Consider the following 24,805-nt stretch of genomic DNA (forward strand, 5'->3'; position numbering starts at 1 on the left):
AATTTAGGCAGTCGGCGCTCCCGCCGCGACATTTGACCACAACTCGTTGAACGCGTCTGAATTGGTGGAGACGACGCCAAACTTTTCCATTTGCACGGCGTACTCCTTGGCGTCTAAATATAGCTGACGACAAATCTTGTCTGTGTCGCCCACACCCGTGCTGCTAGTTTTCCCTTGTCGATCTTTAAGACGATTCAGACTTGCCTCAGTCTTCTTGACCGTCGCCACAAGATCGCTCGCCATTTCAGCGTATCTTTCAGACACGGAATCTACGACCTTATCGACTATTTCTTGTCTCGAAGTCTTAGAAAACATTTTTGTGCGCTCATTATCCAAAAATGCTTGCAAGGGAGCGAGAATCGTGGGCACGAAATGACTGTGTCTTGTCGGCATGGGCTTGTTCGTCATGCGAAATGTGGCGGTGATCCCCTTGAGCTGCTTCAATGATTCAACGCATCTCTCGACGTATACTTTCACGATGAATGCGTCGAGCTGCGGAATAATTTCTTGCAGCTCGTTTGCGCCTTCTAAGACGCAATCCACCGCGATTTGAGCGGTGTCTTCGCCGAGAATGCTCGTGCTCGCTTTCACGCACGCTGCACCGTCCGAACGCACTTTAGCGCACAACTTTTCAACATCCAAGCGCACTAAAATTAACTCATCTCCACCCGCTGTGGCGCCCCAACTAGAAGAAGACGTAACCATGGTGACTTTACCTTCTTCAGCATTCGAATCGGAGCTTTGCTGAACAGATAAAGCCTCGATGCCGGCTTTCACCCAAGTTCTATATCGCGACAACACCTGCGCAAACAGTCTAATAAATTTGTCCGTGAGGGCTGGAACGAAGACTTCCTCCGCCATGCATTTCGCCATCGTCAGCCATGTTTGCGTTGTCGGTGTGAGTAAAAATCCATCGCTCGCTCGCGAGGTATCAAGACCCGGCTCGTTCAGCTCTTCATCGACATCGCAAGCAAACTCTTGGAAGCGCAAATTAAAGTACACCGAAAGATTCCACCTCTTCATGTACGATTCCAAGTACCTGGACGCCCGGAAATGATTCAATGACGCCATCGTTGGTGCGAGATCTTCTAATATATCCACAAACTTCATCGCCGCGCGATAGTTCTTGATGAAATCCTGTGGGATTCCCGGCGAGTACGCTTTCTCAAAAGCTGAACTCAGTTGCGAATCAACCTCTGCGAGTACAGTTCCAGCGAGAAAGTCGTGCGACTGTAGGCCCGATTCGGCGACTCGCGTAAGATCAAGTACGTAAGAGCACGATGTAAGCGCAGTTTCACTTAGTTTTGGCAACACTGACGCAAAATCTTCCTCGGCAATCGATTCAAGCGTCTTCTCCACCGCTGGGCGGATCAATACAGTTCGAATCGCGCTTTCCACAACGTCAAACTTCCCGATCGCGGTGCAACCGTGCAAGCAATGACTTATAACGTTCGCGTTCTTTTCTTTTAAACCATCGATGAGCGCAGTTTGCGCCAAAGAAGTGAGCTTCAACTCGCAATACTCGATTCGGTCGGCGAGGTCTCGAATCGCCGAAAGATCTTTTCCTTGCTTTTGGTAAAACTTTAAGCGATTTACTTCGCTCGAAATGCGATCGAGCATCCGCGCGCGCTCGTTCACATCTCCACTGATGTGCTCTCGATGCATATCGTCCGTTTCAGCTCCGCTCGGCGTCGCTTGATCGTCCTCAAACGCTGGAGCCAACATCTCCAAGCCTTCGCGATCCTCCGCGCCGATCACCACCGAGGCGAGTAAGTCTCCAGCTCTCTCCCCACCCGTCGCACCATCGCTCGCCGATGACTTTCCACCGACGACATCTAACTCTCCGAGCAATCGCTCAACCTTTGAAACCGTATGTCCGCACTCATCCGCCAGGCGCTTGCTCGCGCTCGCGCGCGCCTGCGCCTCTCGCTCCTCCGCGCTCGCCTCCAACCGTTCCAGCGCTCGCACGATTTCCTCCCTCCCCTCGCTCACCTCTCGTTTCGTCTCAATCTGTCCCGGCATTATTTTATCCCTCAACTCCGCGTAATCCCTCAGATCATCCCCGAGCGACGCAAACTCCTCGTAGTTTTCGTTCACCAGTCGCTCCAGCGCCTCGCGCGTCTCCCGCTCGTGCCCGTCCAGCGCCTCCCTCAGCGTTTCCGATCCCACGAACGTCGTGATCTCCTCCACGTACTCCCACGGATCGAAATCATCCCTCTCGAACGCCCGCGCGTCGAACCACGTCGGCCTTCCATCGCGCGCGTCGTCGAGATCGCCCGTCCCGTTCGCCTTCGCGACGCTCGCGTCGTCGTCGTCGTCGTCGTCGTCGTCCCGCCGTCGTCGTATGCGCACGTCCTCGTCGTCGCTCGACGTCGTCGTCGTCGTTCGCGCGTCGTCCTCGTCGCCGTCCATCGCCGCCGTCATCTATCGCGCGCCGCGTCGCGCGGCGTCGACGCGCGTCGCGTCGTCGCGCGCGCGCGCGACATCCAATCCGTCACCACGAAACCCCGTCCCGCGTCGCGCTCTTCGCGTCACCACGAAACCCCGTCCCGCGTCGCGCGTCGCGTCACCACGAAACCCCGTCCCGCGTCGCGCTCTTCGCGTCGCGAACGGGCGAGTCGACCCGACGTCGACGCGCGCGCGCGCGTCGGCGCGTCGGCGCACCGGCGCGCGGCGCCGACGCCGCGTCTCGACGGCGCCGCGTCTCGACGGCGACGCGCCGACGCGCCGACGGCGCCGACGCGCGACGACCGTCGAGGGCGCGCGCGAACGCGCGCGGGCGAGAACCCGAACGCGCGAGAACCTGAACGAATCGTCGCGGGGCGTCGAACCCGCGGACGCGGGACGCGGGACGCGGGACGGCGCGGACGACGATCGGAACGACGACGACGACGACGACGATGGCGGAGGACGGCGACGATCCGGGGCTGGTGTCGTTCGATGAGCTGGCGAGCGTGGGGACGATGCGGGCGGAGGACGCGCCGCGAGGGTCGTCGCCGGCGGCGAACGAGGAGGATAGTTTCGGGAGCGCGACGAGCGAGGGGCAGGCGTCGCCGGCGCCGACGATGATGAGGAGCGTGTTGACGCGGAAACCGTCGGTGGCGGCGCTGAAGGCGATGTTGATGAGCGAGCGGGATGAGGAAGGGGCGGGGGAGGGGAGCGAGACGGACGAGGACGAGGGGGTGTGCTCGCTCAGCGAGTTCGCGATGGTGTTGAACGCGGCGGCGTGGGTGAGTGTTGACGATGCGCGCGCGCGCTTTTGGGAAATGAATCGTTGTTTGGACCCGTACTGACGTTTTTGACGCGCGTAGGACGATGCATCGGTCGGGGCGTTGGGCGTCGAAGTCATCGTGAAGCAGCTCGAACTCTTGCGAGGGAAAATCGCGCCAGAGGCGTCTCTGAGCAGCATGTTGGGGTTTGATCTCGCGGAAGACTTGTCGGTACGCGCTAACAGCGCTGGTATGGTGAGCGTAGGTGCGATCGGAAACGTTCTCTACCGCGGTTTGTCGCGATCACGGAGCGTGGCGACGCTCTCGAGCGACCGGGAAAGATTTGAAGACATCCTCGATCGACGCGCGGTGAAGAATATATCAAAGGTGCTCGGTGGAGGCGATGAAGACGCGATCATCACTTCTGAGGATCTTAAAGCTAAGCTAGATTACTATGGAGTGCGATCAAGCATGACGGACATCATTTCCATCATGACACAAGCCGACATCGAGAGCACGGGCGTGGTCAAGGTTGGGGATCTCAGTCGGTTGTTGGCGCGAGAGCTCGAGCAGTTGCGAGGTTTGCTCGATGAGAAAGTCGATAATTCGAAAAGTGAAAGATTTAGAGTTTCTTTAGACATTGAACGCGACGGCGCAGAAACGAGCAACAGTCTGTTGAAAGGCCAAGCCACCTTTGGCGTACTTCAACGGTTTCCGACGGCGCGCAAAGACAGACAAAAGCCGGGGCGTTTGCTGTGGGCGAAAGATGACGAAATGTGCGCGGTGTGTCTATTCGATCGATCCGGGACGATGATGGTAGAAGAACAAGGTCAACTGATAGATCTACCCACCAAGCTCGATTATTTCACCGATGTTGCGCGCGATGCAGACACGCGAACCATCGTCCATCTTCCCGCGCCGCCGCCTCAGGAACAGGAGAAAAAGAAGGGTGGATTCGCCAGCTTCTTCTGCTGCTTTTCCGCTTGAGCGCTCGCACAGAACGATAATTGATGTCAATCTTTCCATCGCACGCATCATAGTATTTATGAATACAAGATTCATTTTGCGCCCGCGCCCCTCCGCTCCGCTCGCGTCCTCACACGCGAGCGCGTCGTCATCGTCCATCATGTCTGGGACAGAGCGCGCGCCGGCCGCGGGCGACAACCACCACCTATCGCACACCCGCGGTGATTCTGTATCCTCGCTGAACGCCGCGTCGTCCACGTCGACGACGCGGCCTTTCGAGATGCGCGACTTTGTCACCGTGGACACAATCGGCGAAGGGTCGTATTCGTCCGTGCGTGAGGTGTTTCTGGCGAACAAACCCACGGAGAGGTACGCGCTGAAGATAATGGATAAGTCACACATCGTGCGCGAGGGTAAAGCGCGGTACGTGGCGACGGAGAGGGCGCTCTTGGCTGGACGGTTGGCGGATTGCGACTGCGTCGCGGCGCTGCGGTTTACGTTTCAAGACACTTACTCGCTGTATCTCGGCATGGAACTGTGCACGGGGGGAGATTTATATTCACAATTGAAACGCTCGGAAGGCGAGGTGATGACGGAGGAAAAGGCGGTGTTTTATGTGTCCGAGGTGACGCGGGCGGTGCAACAGTGTCACGCGCGCGGCATCGTGCACAGAGACGTCAAGCCCGAGAACGTTTTGATCGATTCGACTGGTCACGTAAAATTGTGTGACTTCGGTAGTGCGCTTGATTTACAACCTGTGATGACGAGTGTGCTCACTGCGATCGCGGAACAGGCGGTGAAGAAGGATGCAAAGCATAAGAAGAATCGCTGCGCGTCCTTCGTTGGCACAGCGGAATACGTGGCGCCAGAAATCTTAGAAGGGTGCGCAGAAACCACCACGGCGGTGGATTTGTGGTCTATCGGAGTGATGACGTTTCAACTGTTGACCGGACGCGTGCCGTTTAAAGATAAGACGGAGTACTTGACCATGCAAGCCGTGCTCAAGGGGAAGTATGTGTACCCACCCGAGGCAAACGTCTCGAGCGCCGCAAAGGATTTCATCGATAAACTCCTCGTTCGAGAGCCCAAGAAACGGCTCGGGTTTGAAGACGAGACGTCTATCCGCAGTCATCCGTTTTTCGCTTCCGTGAGCGATTGGTCTACGCTCCGAGCACGAAAAGCTCCGAGCGTGCTCACCGCGACTGGCGTCGGTTCCGACGCCACCGTCTCCGAAAGCGAATCCGAGAGCGATACAGACGACGACGAAGAATGGCGCGCGCGCGTGAACGCCGCGACAGCCGCTTTAGACGCGCTTTAGCTCACTAGAATCTACGCGCGTCGTAGTACATTTGTTTGACACCGTCTTCCGCGCCTGCGCCAAGTAAAAACAAACTCACGTCGTCAGCGGTCGAATCGGAGCACAGACTTAAAAATCGACCCGCGAGCGAATGAACGAAGAAGCCTCATCATTTTCGAACAGGTTTGGCATCAAACGCGCCGTCGTCGTAAAAACGTCAACGCATATTCTGTTCTAGTAGCTGTGTTGTGCATCATCGGCTTTCGTCGTTCGCGCCTTTCGCGTCGTCGCGCGTCGCGTCGTCGCGCGTCGCGTCGCGTCGCGTCGCGTCGCGTCGCCTCGCCTCGCATCGACGCACCTTTCCGTAGACGCATCGCCACCGCGCGCGTCGCGCGATGCCGTCGTCGCCCGTCTCTGTTCCGTGAAAAAGCGCACCGGCGGCGGCGGCGAACGGGACGATCGCGCGTCACTCAGCGACGCTCGACGCGCGAAACGCGGGATACGGTGAAACGCGCGTCAAAAACCTCGGTCGTAGCCTCGCGAGCGCGCGTGATCGACGCGAAAGCTGCGATGGACGACGGCGGCGAAGCGTGTCGCGCGGAATGCGCCGAGCAGCCGTTCGACGTCGCGTTCGCGCCCACGACGCACGTCTTCGCGGTCGGGCTGATCAACGGTGACGTCGAGCAGTGGTCGCACACCCAGAGCTCGTGCGCGAAGCTGGAGACGCTGCGAGGGGTGCACGCAGGGGAGACGTGCAGGACGCTGGCGTACGTGGACGGAGGGAAGACGCTGCTGAGCGGCGGCGCGGACGCGTGCGTCGTGGCGACGGATGTAGTCACCGGAGCCGTGGTGGCGAGGCTTAAAAACGCGCATACCGTGGCGATTAATCGATTAATCACGCTGAATGAGCACCTGATTGCGACTGGAGACGACGACGGATGCGTGAAGATTTGGGATACACGCGCGCAGACCGAATGCGCAAAACACAAGCCTTTCGTGGATTTTGTGAGCGATATGAAGTACGCGGGGGAGGGTAGAAACGAAATCGTGATTTCGAGTGGCGATGGTACGCTCGGATGCTTAAATTTGACGACAAACAAAATGGTGGGGCAGTGCGATAACTTGGAGGACGAGTTATTAAGTTGCGAAATCGTAAAGAATGGCCGTAAAGTCGTCGCCGGTTCGCAGGAAGGAGTGCTGGACATTTTCACTTACGGTAAATGGGATGATATATCTGACAGATATCCGGGACATCCTCAAAGCGTGGACGCCATCGCGAAGGTGACGGAAGACATGGTTGTCACCGGCTCGAGCGATGGTTTGATCCGCGTGATTTCAGTCCTTCCGAACAAAATTTTGGGCCTCGTGGGTGAGCATAGCGACATGCCCATCGAGCGTTTGACAATGAGCTTCGATAAGAATATGCTCGCGTCGTCTTCGCACGATAAGACGGTCAAATTGTGGAAGGTTGACTGGTTGACGGAGGAGGGCGCGTGGGACGACGCCGAAGAAATGGACGTCGAAGAAGCAGACGACGACGACGATAGCGACGATGACGGAAAATCCAAGAAACGAAAATCCAAAAGCAAAGGGAAAAAGCAAGTCGCCAATCAACAGAAAGCGGAGAACAAGAAGAAGGCGGTTACCAAATTTTTTGCTGATATGTAATGTGGAATAAAATCTTGAGAAAAAGCGTGCGTGTTAACAACTTTTGACGAGCGTTTTTCACTGCCAGAAAAACGGTTGTGCCTCGATAGAAGTCGACGCACGTACGACGAAGACTTGATGAAAACCCAGTCGTTGTGTTGTGTTAGAAACACTGAGATTGACGCGCTTGGATGGATGCTACTTCCCTCGGCTCGGCGTTTGACTTGTGCTGGCCCGATGATGGAACGGTCGAGGTGTTTGGCCTCCAGCTGAATCCGTTCTTGCACTTTGATGCCAAGTTGGCGCGAAACGAAGAGGATGAGATGTCTAAAATGGCGATGGAAATGTTTGATTTTGAGAACGAAGCCGATTGGGATTTGCCATGCGAGGAAAAGGCGGAGCTGGACACGTCGCAAGTCGAGCGACATCGCCAGTCGAAGGACCGAGAAGTTCTCAGGGCAAATCGTAGGACGACTCCGATGAAGAGTACGAATCGTAGTAGTAAATGGAAAGGCGTTACTCGTCATAAAATCACAAGTCGGTGGGAAGCACATCTGTGGGATGCCACGTACGAGCGTGTGCGCAAGAAATCGTCCGGCGGGCGCACGCGCGGGCGACAGGTTTATTTAGGAGGATGGATCTCCGAGCTCGACGCCGCGCGTGCGTACGATCTTGCCGCGTTGCGATTCTTCGGTACTCGACAGGTTCTGAATTTTGATGTGAGTAATTACACCGAAGAAATCAAAGCCATGCAGGAGTATTCACCCGCTGATTGGGTTTGTGAGCTAAGACGGCGATCTTCCGGCTTCTCTCGCGGAGTGAGTGCTTACAGAGGAGTGACAAGTCATAAAGGGAAAAATTCCAAGGGAAAATGGGAAGCGCGCATTGGGCGAGTTATGGGCAACAAATACCTTTATTTGGGCACGTATCCAACCGAGCGCGCAGCGGCTGAGGCGTACGACTGCGCGGCGCTTCTTTATCGCGACTCGAAGGCGGTGACAAATTTCGATCGCTCGAATTACTCAGAGGAAGAGATCGCGAACGCTGGACTCGGCGCAAAAATATTGTAAAAGAATTGTTGTTTACTTTTTATTGCAATGTTCGTCACGAACGCTTCATCATACATGTCTTCTCGCTTATCTGGATCGCTTTTTTCGAGACTTGCGGCTGTTTTGTGGGCGACCATCGTTAGATTTTGGCGGGGCCGAGTTCGGGACATCCATGATTTCGGGAGTCACGACCTCAACAACGTTTGCGGGACCATCGTCGAAATCGGCGAACTCGGCAGCTACGGCATCGCTAACTTCTTCAACTCTCGGTGGCGGTCTGACGGGCATTTGCGCGCCGCTTCTTCTTTGAGACTTGGGCACGTATTCAACACGCACGGGCTCCGCACCGTTCGCACCACCAGCAGCACCGGACTTTGCGACGGGCGGCTCGGGCGCCGTAGTCGTTTTTCGGAGGATGAGCGTCTGGGCTGTGGTGATGATGTTGTTCGCGAACCAGTACAAGGTGAGACCGGCCGGAACGTTGAGAGAGAAGAAACCAATCATGAGCGGAAGGAACTTCAAAATGGCCTGGCTTTGTTGTTGGGCCGGGTCATCGGTCTTCGGCTGAGGGCTGACAATTTGCTGCGACACGTATTGGGAGGCCACGAGCAACACCGGGAGCACTAAGTAGGCGGTGGTGTCGTGCCAGCCGAGCGGGGGGTGACCGTCGACGAACGGCCAAAGCCAGGCGAAGCCACTTCCCGCGTTACGAGAAGCGATGGACGTCGGACCACCGAGGGAAGGAATCCAATAGAAACCATCCGTGAGCAAGCCTTCGGACGCGGCGTTGCTCAACGCGCGATACAACCCGATAAACACTGGAAGCGTGGCGAACACTGGCAAGCACCCCGCGAGAGGGTTGAAGCCCGCCTCCTTGTACAATCTGGCTTGCTCCATTTGCAATCGCTCCGGATCGTTCGCGTACATCGCTTGAAGTTCCTTGATTCGCGGTTGCATCGCTTGCATCTGCATCGAGCTCTCCACCTGCTTCTTGGACAACGGGAACGTCGCGAGCTTCACCAGCACCGTCAACACGATGATGGAAAACCCGTAAGAGTACGGCACCCGTCCGTCCAAGACGCTATCGATCCCCTCGAGCGCGGACTCCAGCCCATCCGTAATAGGTCCTAACCACCCACCCTTCTGTAATCCCGCCGCCTTGAGCGCCTCCGCATCGTTCAAATCTATCCCCGCCGTCGCCGCCGCGGCGTCCGCCACGTCGAACACGCGCGACGTCACGAGCGTCGCGTGCGCGTTCGCCGTCGCCGCCTGCGCGCGTTCGGCGAATTCACCGAGCGCATCGATCGCGCTCGCGCCCGCGACGACGCTCGCGCGTCGCGCGTTCGTCCGCGTCGCGTTCGCGCGTCGCGCGCCGGTCGAGCCGCCGCGCGTCGAGGTCACGACCGCGCTCGTCGTCGTGCGTCGCGCGCATCGCGTCCCGCGCGTCGCGCGATGCGCGCCGACGGCGGAGGATGACGAGGCGAGCATCGTGTGTCTCGTTCGGGCGTGCTTCGAACGCGAGGACGCGCGTCGTCGTGTGCCGACGCGCGAGGGGCAAAATCATCTTTTGCGGGTGACGTTGTCAAAAAATCGGCGAATCAGGACTCGCCGATTTAGGACATCGCGACTGGGGACTTATCTGGGCGTCGCGAGACGCGCTCGGATTACAATTGAGTTGGTAAATGATCGCGAACGCGTGCGGTTGAGACTAAGACGCGCGCGAGCGATGCGCTCGATTCGATTGTCAATTTGCCGTTGTACACGGCGCGGGTGGAAGTTTACCGAATGGCGTCGGCGACGAGTTGGGCTTGCTCTTGCGCGTGCACGGCGGCGTACCCGGTTGCGGGCGAAGACGCGGGTTTGCGACCAGCGTAGCGCGTTTCGCCCGATCGACCGAGGTCTTTGAACAACGTACTCATTCTCGGTTGGACGTGCCACCACGCGCCCATGTTCATCGGTTCCTCTTGGCACCAAACAACTTCGGCATTCGGGTAACGCTTCAATTCGCGCTTGACGAGATCCCACGGGAACGGCGCGAGTTGTTCGATGCGGCAGATTTTCACCCTGTCGATGTTCTTCGCCGCATCGCGTTCGTCGTCGAGATCGTAGTAAACCTTTCCGGAGCAGAAGATGACTCTTTCCACCTCATTCTCCGCAGGAGAGTCCATGCTGCGCGACTTCGAAGTCTTGTCCATGATAAGTCGCTTGAAGCGAACGCCTTGAAGTGAATCGTTGTCGTCGCTGTTATCGAACTCGCTGATATCGGAGACCGCTTTCGGATGACGCAATAGATTCTTCGGGCTCATCACGACGAGCGGCTTGCGGAATTCACGATGAACCTGTCGGCGCAACATGTGGAAATAGTTTGCGGGCGTGGTGACGTTGCAAATTTGCCAGTTGCATTCTTGCAACTGCGTGCGGCGTTCCATTTCCATCTCAGGGATCTGCGTCGGATCTTCGTCAGCCATTTGCAAGAAACGTTCAAGTCGAGCGCTACTGTGCTCGGGACCTTGTCCGTCGTAACCATGCGGAAGAAGTAGCGTGAGACCGCTTTGACGTAACCACTTTGCCTCACCGCTGCTGATAAATTGATCGATGATGACTTGAGCCGTATTCGAGAAATCACCAAACTGCGCTTCCCATAAGATCAAACAGTTGGGATGCTCAAGAGAGTAGCCAAGTTCGAAACCGAGCACACCGTACTCGGACAAAGAAGAGTTGCAAACCGTGAAGAAGTTCTGACCTCGACCCGGGTTGCCGCTGTAGACGTTTCGCAAAGGAATGAAACGCTCGCCCGTGATTTGATCATGAATCAGCGCGTGACGATGAGAAAAAGTGCCACGCTCGACATCTTGTCCAGACAAACGCACATGGTTGCCTTCATCGAGTAAAGAAGCGAACGCCAAAGCTTCGCCCATGGCCCAATCGATACCGTTGCCGTTTTCAATCATGGCGCGACGATTTTCATAAACGCGCTTCACGACTCGATGTGGTGTAAATCCCGCAGGAATCGCGGTGATAAGTTGTCCGAGATTCTTTATGTGATCCATCGGTAAGCCAGTGTCTGCGATGCGCGAAAGCTGATCCGGGCTCTTGAAACCTTGCCAATGCGATGCGAGCCAGTCACGTTGCTTCGGAACATAGTCCTTTGACGCCGTGAACTCCTCTTCCATAATGTTATTGATCTTTTCCTTCATGCTGACGAAGTCTTCCGGGGTGATGATGCCTTCGTTGACGAGTTTGGCGCTATATTTCGTCAAAACACTGGGATGTTGCTGAATCACCTTGTACATAAGAGGTTGCGTGAACATGGGTTCATCAATCTCGTTGTGACCGTATTTGCGATAGCACACGATGTCGACTACGGCGTCCGTCTTCCATTTCATTCTCCATTCGGTGGCGAGTTCCATGACCCACGCCACCGCTTCCACGTCATCACCGTTAACGTGAAACACTGGAACTTCCATGCCCTTAGCTACATCGGTGCAGTAAGCGCTCGAGCGTGAGTACTTTGGATCAGTCGTAAAGGCGACTTGGTTGTTCACGACGATGTGCAAAGTCCCACCGACGCTGTACTCGGGCAATTTGCTCATGTCAAGCGTCTCGTACACAATCCCTTGACCACTGAAAGCACCGTCACCGTGCAGCAAGATAGGCATAGAACGATCGCCGTTCGGATCTTTCGTGTAGAACTGCTTCGCACGAGTCTTTCCAGTAACCACCGTGTTTACCGCCTCAAGATGCGATGGATTCGCAACCAAGGAAAGATGGATTTGACCGCCGCGTAACGTCGGACGATCGAACGAAGTCCCGAGATGATATTTCACATCGCCTGATCCAGTATACTGCGATTCCGTGTTCGGTAACTCGTCCACGAGTTTTGGACCACCCTTAAACTCGTTGAAAATCGTTTGAAGCGGTTTGCGCACGACGTTCGCGAGCACATTTAAACGACCGCGGTGCGGCATACCGATCGTGATAGCTTCAACCCCCATCTCGGCCGCCTTATCGATCGCTTCCTTAAATCCAGGCACGAGGCTTTCACAACCTTCCAAACCGAATCGCTTCGCTGCGCTGTACTTGTTGGACAAGAAACCTTCGAAAAGTTCGCCCCAAGCTAAGCGGTCCAAAATAATTTGTTTCCGTTCCGGCGAATACTGCTTCTTGCGCTCGGTCTCGATTTTCGCTCGAAGCCAGTTACATTGCTCACGATCTTGAATATGCATGTACTCGTAGCCCACCGTGCCGCAGTACGTCTCTTTGAGCCTGGTCAAGATTTGACGCAACGTCTGCACCGGACGGTCTTCGCTCAAGAAGCCCTTCATTTTCCAAGTTCCAATAAAGAAATCTCGATCCATATCGTCTTCCGTGAACCCGTACAGGCTTGGATCGAGAGAGATTGGCATCTCACGCTCATCAAGCGCCAATGGATCGAGATTGGCGATGCTATGTCCGCTAATTTGATACGAGCGGATCAACATCATCAACCGCATGGATTCCTGAATCGTTTGCGCGTCCAACGGTCGCCCCACAGCCATAGGCGCCGTACCCGTCGACATCGCGGTGTACATTTCAGATATTTCAGCTCCACTCACGCCCGCATCTGTTTACGCGAAAAAATGCACGGAATTCTCGTCAGTCTTCGTTCGCTCCGAATTTGGATTGGTCCGCCAACCGAATTGAGGGAATTGAATCGCGCGCCGTTCCAGTTCGCCTTCAAAACCTCATCCTCGCCGTCTCGCGCATCCATCGACGATCGCTACGTACCCATCTGTCTCAACAACGACGCCCACGATTCCGGTACGCTCTTCGGATCCTTCCTGTACTCGTCCTCCATCGCCTCCAAGTACGCCGCGCTCGAGGCGTTTAAAAAGTCATCCCTCATCTCTCGATTCGGCGTCGGTTTCGGCGGCGCCACGCTCGCGCTCGCCTTCGATCGCGCGAACACCGCTTCAGCCATATTTTCACGCGTCGCTCGTTCGCCGTGAACGCGCGCGCACGCCGACGCGGGCATCATTCGTCGCGGAGAATTCGCCAACGACATCAATCCGCGACGGCACGGCGCGATCGGCGCGCGCGTCGTCGCCGTTCGCGCGGCGCACGCGGCGCGCGCGCGATCGAACGCGCGCGCGACGCTCGGCGATGCGAGCGCGCGGATGACGCGTCGACGCGCGTGCGACGACGACATGGTCGACTCGCCGCGCTCGCAGCGAGCGGTTCGTTATGCCGTGCCGCCCGTCGCGCTCGGGTGGTTGACCAGACAGACGGACGACGGCTCGCGCGAGGGCTCGCGCGACGGCGAGACGTCCGATGACGAAAGTGATCGAGCGATGACACTGGAAGAAAAAAAATACTTATCACTTTTTGGCGAACACGCCTTGGTATAAATAGACGGCGACGATGCTCGCGGAAACGGCGAGCGCGCCGACGTAGTTGTAGACGCCGCCGCTCGCGTTTTCCAGTTGCGCGGCGGTCGGGGAGAGCGCGGTGGCGGCGCCGAAGGTGTAGATGGTCATCCAATCGATCAATGCGATCGATGCGGCTATGGATAGATTGAGTTTTTTGAACGTGCCGCCGCCCAAGCGACCGCGCTTGGCGGCGTCAATGAGTATGTACTGCGTCGGCGCGAGAAGAAAAACCGTCGCGAGACCGAACGCGCGTTGAATCAGTTGCGAGCTCGGTTCCATCTCGTTCACGATAGCCAACGGTGAAAGCGGGCTGAAGGCGAAAGAGCCACCAACGACGAGGCTAGTCCAGAACGAAACCTTGTAGAAGAGCTCGAGATAGCCACCCGTTTCGGAGCGCTCGTTGAGGTTCTTCGCTTCTGCGAAATCTTTGCCTACGCGCGCCCACGTCTCGTCGTGTCCCGGGCCGTATTCTCGAATCGCCTTCACACTCGTCGCGAACGCCGGCGCGAACGTCACCAAGAGTCCGCCCACCGCCGCCGCGTTCGGTCCCGTCTCGCCCGTCGCCTGACTTTGTAAGTACGCGCCTAAGAAAGCCACTGCGAAGCTTCCCGTGAACAAAACCATCGCCAGCGCCAATCGCTGATACGTCTCCGAATTCAACCGACTATTCTTCGCCGCGTCTGCGAGCGTGTACAACGCCGTGAGCGCGATCAAAGCGAACGCATCCGTCCCAAAGGCGTTACTAAAGTGCTGCACGCTCGCGAGGCTCGAAAAGCTTTGTCCAAACAGCGGCGTCGCGCACTCCAACCCGAGCCCATTCGTCACGAGCGCGCTCGGATACGCCAAAGTCGCAAGCGTGGGCACACCCATGGCGATCGCCGAGGCGATAAACGCGCCCTCCTCGCCGCCGTCGTTCGTTTTCGATGAAGATGACGAAGACGCGCGGTTGGCGGTAATCATCCGTCCCACGCGCGCGCCTCCTCGCGCGATCACGCGTTTCGGCTCGACGCGCGATCGCGCGTGACATCGCGCGTCGATCACCGCGCGCATGCTCGTTGACGCCGGTCGAGACGCCGCGCGCGTCTGTGCCGCACACGTCGACGCGCGGCGACGACGCTCAACGCTTTGCCGCGTCGACGACGATGTCCAACTACCCGACGTCGACGCAGAAGAGCTTTTGGCTGTACGACACGCACGAGGACGTGCGCGCGGCGCGCGAGGAGACGCGCGCGACGACGCTGAAGAGTGCGACTTTGAACGATGATGGAGAATCCACATCGGCGAAAACGGTGGAGAAGGACGCGTTGACGAGCGAGGAAGAGCGATTGATCCTGCGGTATCACGAACATAAGATTCAGACGATATGCGCGGCGTTTGTGCTGCCGCGAAAGGTGAAGAGCACGGCGGTGATGTTGTTTAAGAGGTTCACGCTGCGACACGGCGTCGGAGCGCACAGCCTGAAGATTATCATGTTGACGAGCATATACGTCGCGTGTAAGGTTGAGGAGAGTTACATCAGCGCTGATGAGTTTTGCAAAGGGGTGAGAGAGGATCCGGCGCGAGTGCTCGCGGCGGAGGTGACGTTTTTGTCGGGATTGAAGTTTCAGCTCGTGTGCTACGGCGCCGCTCGACCGCTCGACGGGTTCCTCAGAGACGTGGAAGATGGAGGGTGTAAGGTCACAGGCGCACAGCTTGTGGCGTGCCGAAAGAGCGCTTTAGAGACGATCGATGCGTTGATGCTCACGGATGTTCCTTTAGTGCGTCCTCCGGGACAAATCGCACTGTGCGCGCTTCGTCGCGCTGCGCGCCAAGCCGAGGCAACGGACCTTGTCGAGTATTGTGAAGCCGTCGGTGCGCGCGCGACGGGGATCGTCAAAGCGCCCAAGGGGGCGTTGTTGAAGGGCATTTTAGATGAGATCGAGACGCACGTCGAGGACGGCACTGAGCCCGACGAGGCGGTGGTGAAGAAGATCGACAAAAAGCTCAAACTGTGGCGAGCAAAGTACGTCGCGGCGAGCAAGGCGACGGCGGAGGACGAAGCGAAGAAGACCGAGCGCGACGCCAAACGACGAAAGAGCGAACAATTTCGCCAAGAAATGATCGCTGCCGAGGAGGACGCATTAGGATGACGCGCTCGCTAAATGCACTTTGCTTTAATATACTTCAATAGCTCTGCGCACGCTGAGGTTAACTCACTCCACAACTTCGCGCGCGTGTGTCGTGCGCGCGCGCGCGCGGACGTCAAAAAGCGCTCACCAGTCGAAAGGACACGCGCGGATGTATTAACGCACGTGGCGTGCGCATCGCCCGCAGAGTACGTCGTTCGCATTCCTCTTCCGCGTTCGCGCCGCCTCTCCTCTCAACAAGCGAACTTACCCCCGCCTCGGCGTCTTTCATCGCCGTTGGCGGTTTTTCAACCTCGCAAAACTAAAGATGGATTTTTTAGGACACCTCCGAGAAACACTTTGGAGCCTCTCCCTGTACAACACCGCGTCGGCGACGAATTAACTCGGTCGAGGTTGGTGTGCCACGGGGCTACATTCTGCGTGTCGAACTTTTTTTGTTGTTCTCATTCAGCGTCGAATCGTCGCGAGCGTGCGTTCGATGTGCGTGGCGTTCGATCAACTGACAAGTTTCGTGTGTCTTATTCGCGTTCATTCGTGCAGGTCGACGCACGCGGAATCGGCGTCGACGCGTCCACACGCGTCCACTCGCGTCCACTTGATTTATTTGTAATTTGTAACAACCCACTGTAAGCTATAGTGCGCTCCTAATACAATGTCGTCTAATCTATATGCTCGCGCTACTTCTCTACGTGCCCTGCTGGTAAGAGCGCCGCCGCCACGCTCCGTCCTTCCTCTACCAAGACATTGAACGTGCTCGTCGCGTTGACGGTGTCGCTCGCGTCCACAGCAACGCCGAGCTCCTTCAAATAATTCAGCGTCTCCTCGTTCAGCGTCGCGACGGTTCGCCCCGTGCCAACGATAAGTAAATCAGGCGTCGGGTCGAGAATCTCCAGCGCCGCCAAGGTCTCGGGCGTGATCTCACTCACTCGCGTCGGCGACCACGCCGCGTGCAGCGAGTCGTACGCGAAGACGCCGCCGACGCAATACGCGCCTTTGATCGCGAACCCACGCGCGTCGTAGCTGTCGAGCGAAAGCATCGCGTGCGGTCAGTGCTTGATTCCATCGCGTGGATGTCGTGCGTGTCGCGCGCGCGGCGTCGTTTGCGCGTACTTGTCGAAGATGACTCGTCCCTCTGGACCTTGCAGCAGCTCAAACGTGTTCGGATCGGATAACTGCCCGTACGCGCGCGCGAACGGCAGCTCGCAGCGCGAGCAAGACGTGGACGCTATCATGACGTGTGATGGCGCGCGCGCGATGAGCCTACGCGCGAGACGAGACGCGGTGGACGCGAGCATGCGGGCAGACTTGTGCAGTTGCGCGCGCGTTAAGTTACAAAATTGTTGATCCGTGTTCTAGGGCATCAATACTACTGCATTAATTCGGCCTCGATTTCTTCGAGCGTTTTACCGCGAGTTTCAACGACGGTGAAGTAAATCGATGCCAAAGCTAGGACGCCGACGGACGCGAAGCCCAAATACGTGCCGCGCAAGCCGACGGTTTCTTGCACTGTTGGAAGGAACAAGGACACGAGAAAGTTGCTACCAAAGTTACTCAGCGTAGCCAATCCTACGGCTGCGGAGCGCACCTTGGATGGAAAGACCTCGCCCACGAGCAACCACGCGATCGGGCCGAAACTTAACTGATACGCGCCGACATAAAGAAAGATGGCGGCGACGGACGCTTGCGCTTGCGCCGTCGTTTGCACCTCTCCGGGCGTGTTCAGCGCCGCCAATGCAAACAAACATGCAGTGATGATGCTAATACCACCGAGCAACAGCGGACGTCGTCCCAGGCTGTCCACTTTGGAGACGGCGATGCCAGTCATAAATAGCTTCCAGATGCCGAGAATGACGGAGACATTTGCCGCGTCCTCGACGCTCCAACCGGCGGCTTCGAACGTCTGCGTCGCGTAGTACAGTACGCTCGGTTGCCCGGTAAATTGCTGAAATAAGACCACAGACAGTCCAATGTACAACGGCCGCACATATTTCTTGTCAAACAAACTCATCGCGCCCGAGCCGCCGGCGGAGCTGTTGTTGCTCACCGCGGCCATGAAAATATCCTCCAATTCTTCGTCAATCTTCATCATCTCCACGTCACTCTTCGCCTCTCTAATTCTAACTAGTGCCTCACGCGCCTCATCACGCGTGTCTTTCCCATCTCCACTCTTGGACGCGATCCATCGAGGCGAATCGGGCAACCAAATCGCGCCCGCGAGCAACAAACCGATTAGAGGCGTCGCCTCCAGCGATAGTTGCCTCCAGCCTCCGTCAGCAGTGATCACGCCTTCGCTCGCCAAGTAACCGAGCAAAATACCGCCCACGATGAATCCTTCCTTAAGCGAAATGAGACTTCCACGCAACGAGCTTGGCGCGGTTTCCGCGATGTACACCGGCGCGCTGTGCATCGCAAAGCCGATTCCCAAACCATAAATCAACTTGGCCAGAACCAAAGGCTCAAATCCTGGCGCGACACTCGACGCAACACTCCCAACCAAATACAGCGTCGCCGCCAATATGAGCTCTTTCCTCGAGCCTAATCGATCGCCCACGCCGGCGCCGGCCGCTGCGCTCGCCGTCAACGCGCCGAATAGCGAAGCGCTCACAAACTGCCCACTCTGTATGCTGGTCAGCGCAAACCCGTCCCCTCCACTCGCCGCACTCGCGGTGATGTTCTCCAGTGCCCCCGAGGAGATTCCGATATCCCATCCGAAGAGTGCGCCCGCGAGCGCCGGGAACAAAAAGTTTCGAAGCACCGCAGCGTTGAGTTCACCGTCGTTCCCGCCTTCGTTCGACGTCGACGCCGCACGCGCGGTCGCACACCGTCGTGCATGACGCGTATGCGCGCGTAACACGCCGCGGGGCGTCGATATCGACTTTCCAACCCCTTGGATGCGCGTCGATGCGCGTGTGCCGCGTCGCCGCGGCAACGCAACGTTCGCGCTCGTGGACGCGCGCATCGAGCGATTGGTCGTGTACAGCGCGCGCGATGTCGTCGGTGAGGCGACTCGCTTGGCTAACATCGCCTCTTCTATTAGTCCTCTCTCGTGCGCGCGTGCGTGTGAAGCAAACTATGAAGTGAAGTTTGGATAAAGTCACCGCGGCGTGGCGCGGCGACGGCGAATGGTGAGATGCGAGGCGTGATTGAGAGGGACGATGAGTATTGTTGATGATTATTGATGTTATAAACTGCGCGTGCGTGGCGCTGTTGTACACGTGGCGGTACGTGGCGGCTGTCGTACGTGTATTTGTTTCACAGTGAAGTACAATTCTCGCGCTCTCACATCGGCACGTCTTCGACGTCTTCAACTTTACCGTCATATTCTGGCTCTTCCACGACTGGTTGTTGTTCGTCCGATTCCGGTAATGCCGCAGTTGGATTTGTCTCGGTGGCTGGTTCGATGAGCGCCGCGGGGTGATCGCCCGAGACTTCCACTTGCACGGTGTGCGACTTGTTCGCTGATTCGTCGCGGTCGGCGGAGACGGTCAAGACGCCGTCAGCGCACGAGGCGCGAATGCTGTGGAAATCGATGTTTCGTGGCAAGCTTTGCTGAAACACGGCACGACCGTGAGAAGTTGCGATATTGATGTGAAGCATACGGTCGGCGGCCAAGCGGCAAGTGACCTTGTCGGCGGAGACGCCAGGCACGGATCTTCGAACCAAGGTGACGTTTTCCTTTGTAGAATCTTCCTCGACGACAGAGTTCACACTGGAGACGATGATATCCATGGGAATAATCGCATGCGGATCCGCCATCTTAATGTTCAAAAGACCGTGGCGCACGGTGACGTCAATGTGCTTCACCTCGAGATCTGTCGGCAAGTTTTTAAACGTCTTGGCGAAGGTGCCAAACGTCTTCGAGTCGCCCCGAACGACCAACATATCCTCCGGTTTGTGCAAAGTCACGGTGATATCGCGTTCGCCAAAGCCCGGCACGCTCAAAGTTATCGTGCTCTCATCACCATCGTCGTCGGTTTCCATGTCTTCCTCGCCCTCCGCGATCGCCGCGCGCGCCGTCGCGTTGATGGGCACCCGAACGGCTTCCGACGTCTTCTTTAGCACCGCGATTCTCAGAATGCCATCGATGCACGACGCCTTGGGCGTGACGCTCATGTCGATGTATTTCGTCGGCAAGCCGAGCTCGGTCATCGAACGCTCGCCCGCGCTCACGCAAAGCTTGGCGTTCCCCCGGGCGTCCGTCGTCACGTGGACGTGGACGTCCTTCGCCGCCAGTCCCGGCGCGTGCGCCGAAATCAAAAATCCTCTTTTCGTCTCTTCCACCTTCGCGCGCCCGATCGCCCCTCGCATCGCGCGCATCGCGCGTCCATCTCGCACAAAATTGAAGTTCCCCTCGCCGACGTCTCGCATCACGTGCTCAAACATCGAATCGACATCGCTCGCCGCTCGCATCATCGCACCCATCGCACCCATCGTCGGCATCATCGGCCCGAGCATCTTTTCCCTTGTTCTTGTTCTCTTTGTTTTCGTCCTGCGCCGTACGTCGAGTACCGCGTGTGTTTGTTTTTTCGCGTTCGATTCCTCGCTCGCGCGCGTGTGACTTCGCGTCGAAGTCGCTGTGTTGCGTGTAGTTGTGACGCCGCGTCCTATGCGCGCGCGCCGTTTCGAGTCCTCCTCGCGTCCAACGCCCCTTGACGAGTCACGAATCATCAAAGACCCCCCTCGATTCTCGCGTAGTTTACTCGCGAACGTTCTAGAATCGTCGAGAATGTTCGCCGACGCCGCACTGCGCGAGGGCACCCCGCGCGCGACATGCGACGCGCGATCCGCGCGTTCGCGCGCGGCGCGCGCGCGATCGACGACGCGGCGTCGGCGTCGGCGTCGGCGACGGCGACGGCGACGGCGCGCGGGACGTCGCGCGGGACGCGCGCGGAATCGGGACGTCGATGGGACGCGCGCGAGCGATCGCGGGCGCGAGGGATGTCGGCGCTGGCGCAGCCGGTGAGCGCGCCGATCGAACCGGAGTTTGAGATGAAAGGCGTGACGCTTCGCGGGCGGCCGCTGTACTTGGACATGCAGGCGACGACGCCGTTGGACCCGCGAGTGCTGGACGCGATGTTGCCCTATTTCACAGAGCAATACGGGAATCCGCACTCGAGAACGCACATGTACGGCTGGGAGACGGAGGATGCCATCGAAAAGGCGAGAGGAGAATTGGCGTCGCTCATCGGGGCGAACGCGAAGGAGATTGTGTTCACGAGCGGGGCGACGGAGTCGAACAACATGTCGCTCAAGGGGGTGGCGCGCTTTTACAAGGATAAAAAGAAGCACATAATCACAACGACGACGGAGCACAAGTGCGTGTTGGACTCGTGCAGACAGCTCGAACGTGAAGGTTTCGACGTGACGTATTTGCCCGTGAAGGAAAATGGATTGGTAGACTTGAAGGAGCTTGAAGCGGCGATGCGCGACGACACCGCCATCGTCTCCGTCATGGCGGTGAACAACGAAATAGGGGTGATTCAGCCTTTGAAAGCGATCGGTGAGCTTTGCCGATCGAAGAAAATATTTTTTCACACCGATGGCGCGCAAGCAGTTGGGAAGGTACCGATGGATGTGAACGATATGAACATCGACCTGATGTCGATTAGCGGGCACAAGTTTTACGGTCCCAAGGGGATCGGCGCTTTGTACGTCCGTCGTCGTCCTCGAGTTCGGATGGAGCCTATCATCAACGGCGGCGGTCAAGAGCGAGGGTTACGCTCGGGGACGCTACCGACCCCGCTCATCGTCGGTATCGGTGAAGCTGCTCGCGTGGCGCAGAAGGAGTTGCAGCGCGACGAAGAGCACGTCAACCGCTTGGCTAAGAGATTGATAGAGGGCATCGAATCTCGCGTCGAGCACACGCAATTAAACGGTGACCGTGAAGCGCGCTACCACGGCAACGTGAACATGTCCTTTGCATACGTGGAGGGTGAATCCATGCTCATGGGACTTAAAGAAATCGCGGTGAGCAGCGGCAGCGCGTGCACGAGTGCGTCTTTAGAGCCATCCTATGTTTTGCGTGCGCTCGGTGTGAACGAAGAGATGGCGCACACGTCGGTAAGATATGGATTAGGCCGATTCACTACTGAAGCCGAGGTCGATCGCGCCATCGAAGCCACAGTGCGTCAAGTCGAAAAGCTTCGTGAGATGTCTCCGCTCTGGGAGATGGTCCAGGAAGGCATAGATTTAAAGACGATCGAGTGGAGTCAACATTAACAAGCTCGCGCGCGCGTCATTTTTCGTAGAATTCAATTAGTTCAGTTCATGTTATCATCACCACGTTTTGTTCGTAATATTCCTAAAAGTCTTGTATAAAAAGTTCGCGCTACTGGCCGAGCGCTCGGCGTCTAATATTCGTATTGTTAAACGTTCGCTTGGTAATCGACACCGTCGTTTATTACGCAGACGGTGCCGCATTCTTGTTCCCCGCATCACCCCTTCTAGCTTCATGCTTCTTCGCCTGCGCCTGGTGGAAAGCTTTTGCCATTTTCTTCTTCATCGGCATCGTCGCCTCTCGCTTGAAGCTCATGGTCGGCTTTCGCTTCCGCGCTGGGGAAGAAGTCCCCATACCAGGTTCTTGGTAACCCGGCGACGTGACGTCCAAAACAGAGCTCGACATCGCCAATTCGATTCGAATCTGCGTGGCTTTGGCGTTCTTCACCGTCACCGGCGCGTACGTCGTGCACTGATGCACCCCCAGCATCGATCTCTTCACCAGTTCCGCCGCCGCCACCGTCTTGCTCACCTGTAACCCAACACCAACCAGCGCCACGACCTCCGCGGTGCCTTCCTCCAGCGCTTTCACCGCTTGCTGGGCGCGTTCGCGCGCGTCCGAATCCGCGACCACCTCCACGTCCACCGTCTTCGCCGTCGCCTTCGTCTCTCGCTTCGCGTTCGCCATGTTCTGCGACACAAAGACGTACGAGTTTTCGTTCTCAGCCTTCTTTCGATGCGCGCGTCCTTCAAATCGAGCGTTCGCGGGAGATTCGCGAATCGAATTTCAAATTTGACTGTTTGCGAGCGGCACCAGACGAGACGTTTTCTCGCGGATATCCACGTCGCGCGCGGACGTTGACGATCGCGAGCGCGTCTAGCGACGTGCGTGAGGAGGTTTAGTCTCCGGGCGAGCGTTGACGGCGAGCGATTCACGCGTCGCGTCGTGCGGAGTGCTTTCGCGAGAATTTCGCATTTGCTGACGCGGCTCGAGATATTTCGGGTGTGGGATGTGAGACGCGCGCGCGAGAGCTAGAAATCTCCAAATGTCTAAAAACGCTAGGCTAAGGGTAACGGACGCGATGCACGGTTAATTGAAGGGATTTCTTGACGAGCGCGAAGCGCTCGCGGCGGTTGCCAGACGCGAAGGCGTCGAAGACGTCGTCGAGGTGGTCCAAGGAGAGGTGCGGAAAGATGGATAAGACGCGCTCATAGTCCAAATTCTGTGTGCGTTCGCGCAGACGTTCGAACGCGAGGGCGGGAGCGATGATGATGATATTCTTGGCCGAAGTCGTGCACATGGGCTGGTCAGCGACGCAAACGCCCTTGGAAGTGGCGGCGAGGAGGAGTTCCCGCACGTCATCGACGCTCGCGCCGGCGGCGTCATAGACCGAAACGAGATCGGACTCACCGCTCGATTGGGCGAGAATCGAGAGCGGGGGTGAATATGTCTTCCAGAATAGCGCGAAGCGTCCGCTCGAGCCGCCATCGAATGCGGCATCTGTTTTCGCTAGAGTTCGCATCGAGCGCACGACTCCGCCTTGATGTAATACGCCAAATAAACACGCCAATAGCGCGTTAATTGCGATCCAGATCGCGAACAATCGCCGCTTTCGAGAAACTAATGTACTTCTCGAGTAGTGCGCCGCCAAGACGCACATAGGAAGAATCATCGGCGTCAGAAATCGAGGCTCTTGATGCGGCGCAAGCGAAAGCGCCGCGAGAGGAAACAAAACACTCGCCCAAAGAGTTCGCACGATTAAATCTCTCGACGATGCGTCTCGTCTTCTTCGCATCAGTGCACTGAGACTGACGAGCCACAGCACGCTGAACATCAAAGGACCATTGACGAGGACGTGCAAATACCTAGGATGTAAACCGTGCCGCGCTAAGTTATCGGCGTTGACGTTATATCTGAACGAGTTCCACGGCGTGATGATCCAGTTCTTTGACGTCCAAACCCACACATTGAGCATATTCGTATCGCTAAAGTATGCCGTGTCGATCACGATGCACACCACCGCGGTGAGAATCGCCGCCATCGCACCACTCCAAACGCCGACCAACATCGTCAGTGGCGACTTTTCTCGCGCTCTCGCAACCACATACACCGCCCAAGGCGCGATGAACGCACCGCTCGTAAACCTTATAAAACTACTCACCATCCCTATCGTGCCGATAGCGACACAGCGCGAGACGGGTCCTAAATACTTGCGTTCAGTTGTCGCGACAAGCGCGCAAGCCGCTGTCGCATATGTCTCCAAAGAATTACTAAAAGGCCGAACGAGCAGCACTAAAGTCACCCAAGATGTCGCAAACAATACACCCGCTTCATTCACCGCCCCAGTCGTCGCCGATCCCACCGCCCTCGCGCACGATACCACCGCCAAGTCAACCGTAGCCGACGCCGCGCACAGCGCCAACCGCGGCGCATACGTCGTCACCCACGATACGTCTAACGCGGCGCCCGTCGCCCGCGCGATCGCGCACGCGATGAGATACGATAATCCACTACTCGCGTACGCGCCTAAGATTGATCTTGCGGGCGCGTCGGCGGTGTATTCCCACGGCAACTGCGTCTCTGTCCCGAACACGTTCGCAGCGGTGACTTCGTTGGATTGAAACCACTCATCCGGATGGACGTATCCAGGCGCGAACGCAAACGCGAGTCTCAAGAGTGCGAGACCGACAAGCGTGGCGCGCGCGAGGGTCTCACCCATCGCGCGCGCGTCTATGCAGGGACAGTTGCGTGTGCTTACGTTGCTAGTACGCGCTAAATCTATTCTACGTCTAGTCTCTGAGGTCGAAGCCGTAATCTAACCCTCTGCGCTCGTCTACGATCATTGAATTCCCTGAAATGATCTTCCCGTGCCGGTTTTTCACCCGC

General features: G+C 57.3%; 15 protein-coding genes across 15 annotated transcripts; 6 read left to right on the forward strand and 9 right to left on the reverse strand.

Annotated features, from left to right (window-relative positions):
• Nucleotides 1–3: 3 nt before the first annotated feature.
• Nucleotides 4–2,412, reverse strand: OSTLU_34351 (predicted protein; the record flags this gene model as incomplete). The annotated part of the gene is made up of 2 exons (XM_001416884.1): nt 4–1,725; nt 1,834–2,412. The coding sequence occupies 2 exons, from the start codon at nt 2,410–2,412 to the stop codon at nt 4–6; spliced, it is 2,301 nt and encodes a 766-aa protein (XP_001416921.1).
• A 255-nt stretch (nt 2,413–2,667) lies between these two features.
• On the forward strand, nt 2,668–4,236 carry OSTLU_30546 (predicted protein). The gene is made up of 2 exons (XM_001416598.1): nt 2,668–3,230; nt 3,312–4,236. Exons 1-2 carry the CDS (start codon nt 2,901–2,903, stop codon nt 4,194–4,196), a joined length of 1,215 nt encoding a protein of 404 aa, XP_001416635.1. The 5' UTR covers nt 2,668–2,900; the 3' UTR covers nt 4,197–4,236.
• Nucleotides 4,237–4,335: 99 nt separating this feature from the next.
• On the forward strand, nt 4,336–5,493 carry OSTLU_34210 (predicted protein; the record flags this gene model as incomplete). The annotated part of the gene is made up of 1 exon (XM_001416599.1): nt 4,336–5,493. One exon carries the CDS (start codon nt 4,336–4,338, stop codon nt 5,491–5,493), a length of 1,158 nt encoding a protein of 385 aa, XP_001416636.1.
• Nucleotides 5,494–6,090: 597 nt separating this feature from the next.
• Nucleotides 6,091–7,140, forward strand: OSTLU_4968 (predicted protein; the record flags this gene model as incomplete). The annotated part of the gene is made up of 1 exon (XM_001416600.2): nt 6,091–7,140. A coding segment is annotated over one exon (1,050 nt), but the record flags the coding sequence as incomplete, so codon positions are not given.
• Nucleotides 7,141–7,598: 458 nt separating this feature from the next.
• On the forward strand, nt 7,599–8,189 carry OSTLU_34044 (predicted protein; the record flags this gene model as incomplete). Its single annotated transcript, XM_001416601.1, has 1 exon — nt 7,599–8,189. One exon carries the CDS (start codon nt 7,599–7,601, stop codon nt 8,187–8,189), a length of 591 nt encoding a protein of 196 aa, XP_001416638.1.
• Nucleotides 8,190–8,525: 336 nt separating this feature from the next.
• OSTLU_3334 (Oxa1 family transporter: 60 KD inner membrane protein OxaA-like protein) lies at nt 8,526–9,338 on the reverse strand (the record flags this gene model as incomplete). Its single annotated transcript, XM_001416885.1, has 1 exon — nt 8,526–9,338. A coding segment is annotated over one exon (813 nt), but the record flags the coding sequence as incomplete, so codon positions are not given.
• Nucleotides 9,339–9,837: 499 nt separating this feature from the next.
• OSTLU_49109 (predicted protein) lies at nt 9,838–13,128 on the reverse strand (the record flags this gene model as incomplete). The annotated part of the gene is made up of 2 exons (XM_001416886.1): nt 9,838–12,758; nt 12,956–13,128. The coding sequence occupies 2 exons, from the start codon at nt 13,126–13,128 to the stop codon at nt 9,947–9,949; spliced, it is 2,985 nt and encodes a 994-aa protein (XP_001416923.1). The 3' UTR covers nt 9,838–9,946.
• Nucleotides 13,129–13,525: 397 nt separating this feature from the next.
• OSTLU_92429 (predicted protein) lies at nt 13,526–14,536 on the reverse strand (the record flags this gene model as incomplete). Its single annotated transcript, XM_001416887.1, has 1 exon — nt 13,526–14,536. One exon carries the CDS (start codon nt 14,534–14,536, stop codon nt 13,526–13,528), a length of 1,011 nt encoding a protein of 336 aa, XP_001416924.1.
• A 344-nt stretch (nt 14,537–14,880) lies between these two features.
• Nucleotides 14,881–15,648, forward strand: OSTLU_5465 (predicted protein; the record flags this gene model as incomplete). The annotated part of the gene is made up of 1 exon (XM_001416602.1): nt 14,881–15,648. A coding segment is annotated over one exon (768 nt), but the record flags the coding sequence as incomplete, so codon positions are not given.
• A 731-nt stretch (nt 15,649–16,379) lies between these two features.
• OSTLU_92430 (predicted protein) lies at nt 16,380–16,739 on the reverse strand (the record flags this gene model as incomplete). The annotated part of the gene is made up of 1 exon (XM_001416888.1): nt 16,380–16,739. The coding sequence occupies one exon, from the start codon at nt 16,737–16,739 to the stop codon at nt 16,380–16,382; it is 360 nt and encodes a 119-aa protein (XP_001416925.1).
• Nucleotides 16,740–17,068: 329 nt separating this feature from the next.
• On the reverse strand, nt 17,069–18,661 carry OSTLU_34203 (MFS family transporter: sugar (galactose/glucose); the record flags this gene model as incomplete). The annotated part of the gene is made up of 1 exon (XM_001416889.1): nt 17,069–18,661. One exon carries the CDS (start codon nt 18,659–18,661, stop codon nt 17,069–17,071), a length of 1,593 nt encoding a protein of 530 aa, XP_001416926.1.
• Nucleotides 18,662–18,848: 187 nt separating this feature from the next.
• OSTLU_24223 (predicted protein) lies at nt 18,849–20,292 on the reverse strand. The gene has a single exon (XM_001416890.1). The coding sequence runs from the start codon at nt 20,155–20,157 to the stop codon at nt 18,982–18,984; it is 1,176 nt and encodes a 391-aa protein (XP_001416927.1). The 5' UTR covers nt 20,158–20,292; the 3' UTR covers nt 18,849–18,981.
• Nucleotides 20,293–20,715: 423 nt separating this feature from the next.
• Nucleotides 20,716–22,004, forward strand: OSTLU_45194 (predicted protein). The gene has a single exon (XM_001416603.1). The coding sequence runs from the start codon at nt 20,734–20,736 to the stop codon at nt 21,919–21,921; it is 1,188 nt and encodes a 395-aa protein (XP_001416640.1). The 5' UTR covers nt 20,716–20,733; the 3' UTR covers nt 21,922–22,004.
• Nucleotides 22,005–22,102: 98 nt separating this feature from the next.
• On the reverse strand, nt 22,103–22,606 carry OSTLU_14581 (predicted protein; the record flags this gene model as incomplete). Its single annotated transcript, XM_001416891.1, has 1 exon — nt 22,103–22,606. One exon carries the CDS (start codon nt 22,604–22,606, stop codon nt 22,103–22,105), a length of 504 nt encoding a protein of 167 aa, XP_001416928.1.
• A 376-nt stretch (nt 22,607–22,982) lies between these two features.
• Nucleotides 22,983–24,638, reverse strand: OSTLU_30560 (predicted protein; the record flags this gene model as incomplete). Its single annotated transcript, XM_001416892.1, has 1 exon — nt 22,983–24,638. One exon carries the CDS (start codon nt 24,636–24,638, stop codon nt 22,983–22,985), a length of 1,656 nt encoding a protein of 551 aa, XP_001416929.1.
• Nucleotides 24,639–24,805: the final 167 nt, after the last annotated feature.

Source organism: Ostreococcus lucimarinus, chromosome 3 (genome assembly GCF_000092065.1).
Source record: "Ostreococcus lucimarinus CCE9901 chromosome 3, complete sequence".
NCBI lineage: Eukaryota > Viridiplantae > Chlorophyta > Mamiellophyceae > Mamiellales > Bathycoccaceae > Ostreococcus > Ostreococcus sp. 'lucimarinus'.

What these genes read in the sequence shown, in the direction of transcription:
- OSTLU_24223 (XM_001416890.1), bottom strand. Translation starts at nt 20,157, where the DNA reads ATGCTCGGGCCGATGATGCCGACGATGGGTGCGATGGGTGCGATGATG.
- OSTLU_45194 (XM_001416603.1), top strand. Translation starts at nt 20,734, where the DNA reads ATGCAGGCGACGACGCCGTTGGACCCGCGAGTGCTGGACGCGATGTTG.
- OSTLU_30546 (XM_001416598.1), top strand. Translation starts at nt 2,901, where the DNA reads ATGGCGGAGGACGGCGACGATCCGGGGCTGGTGTCGTTCGATGAGCTG. An exon ending in TGTTGAACGCGGCGGCGTGG is followed by an intron (nt 3,231 to 3,311) that starts GTGAGTGTTGAC and finishes TGACGCGCGTAG; the next exon opens with GACGATGCATCGGTCGGGGC.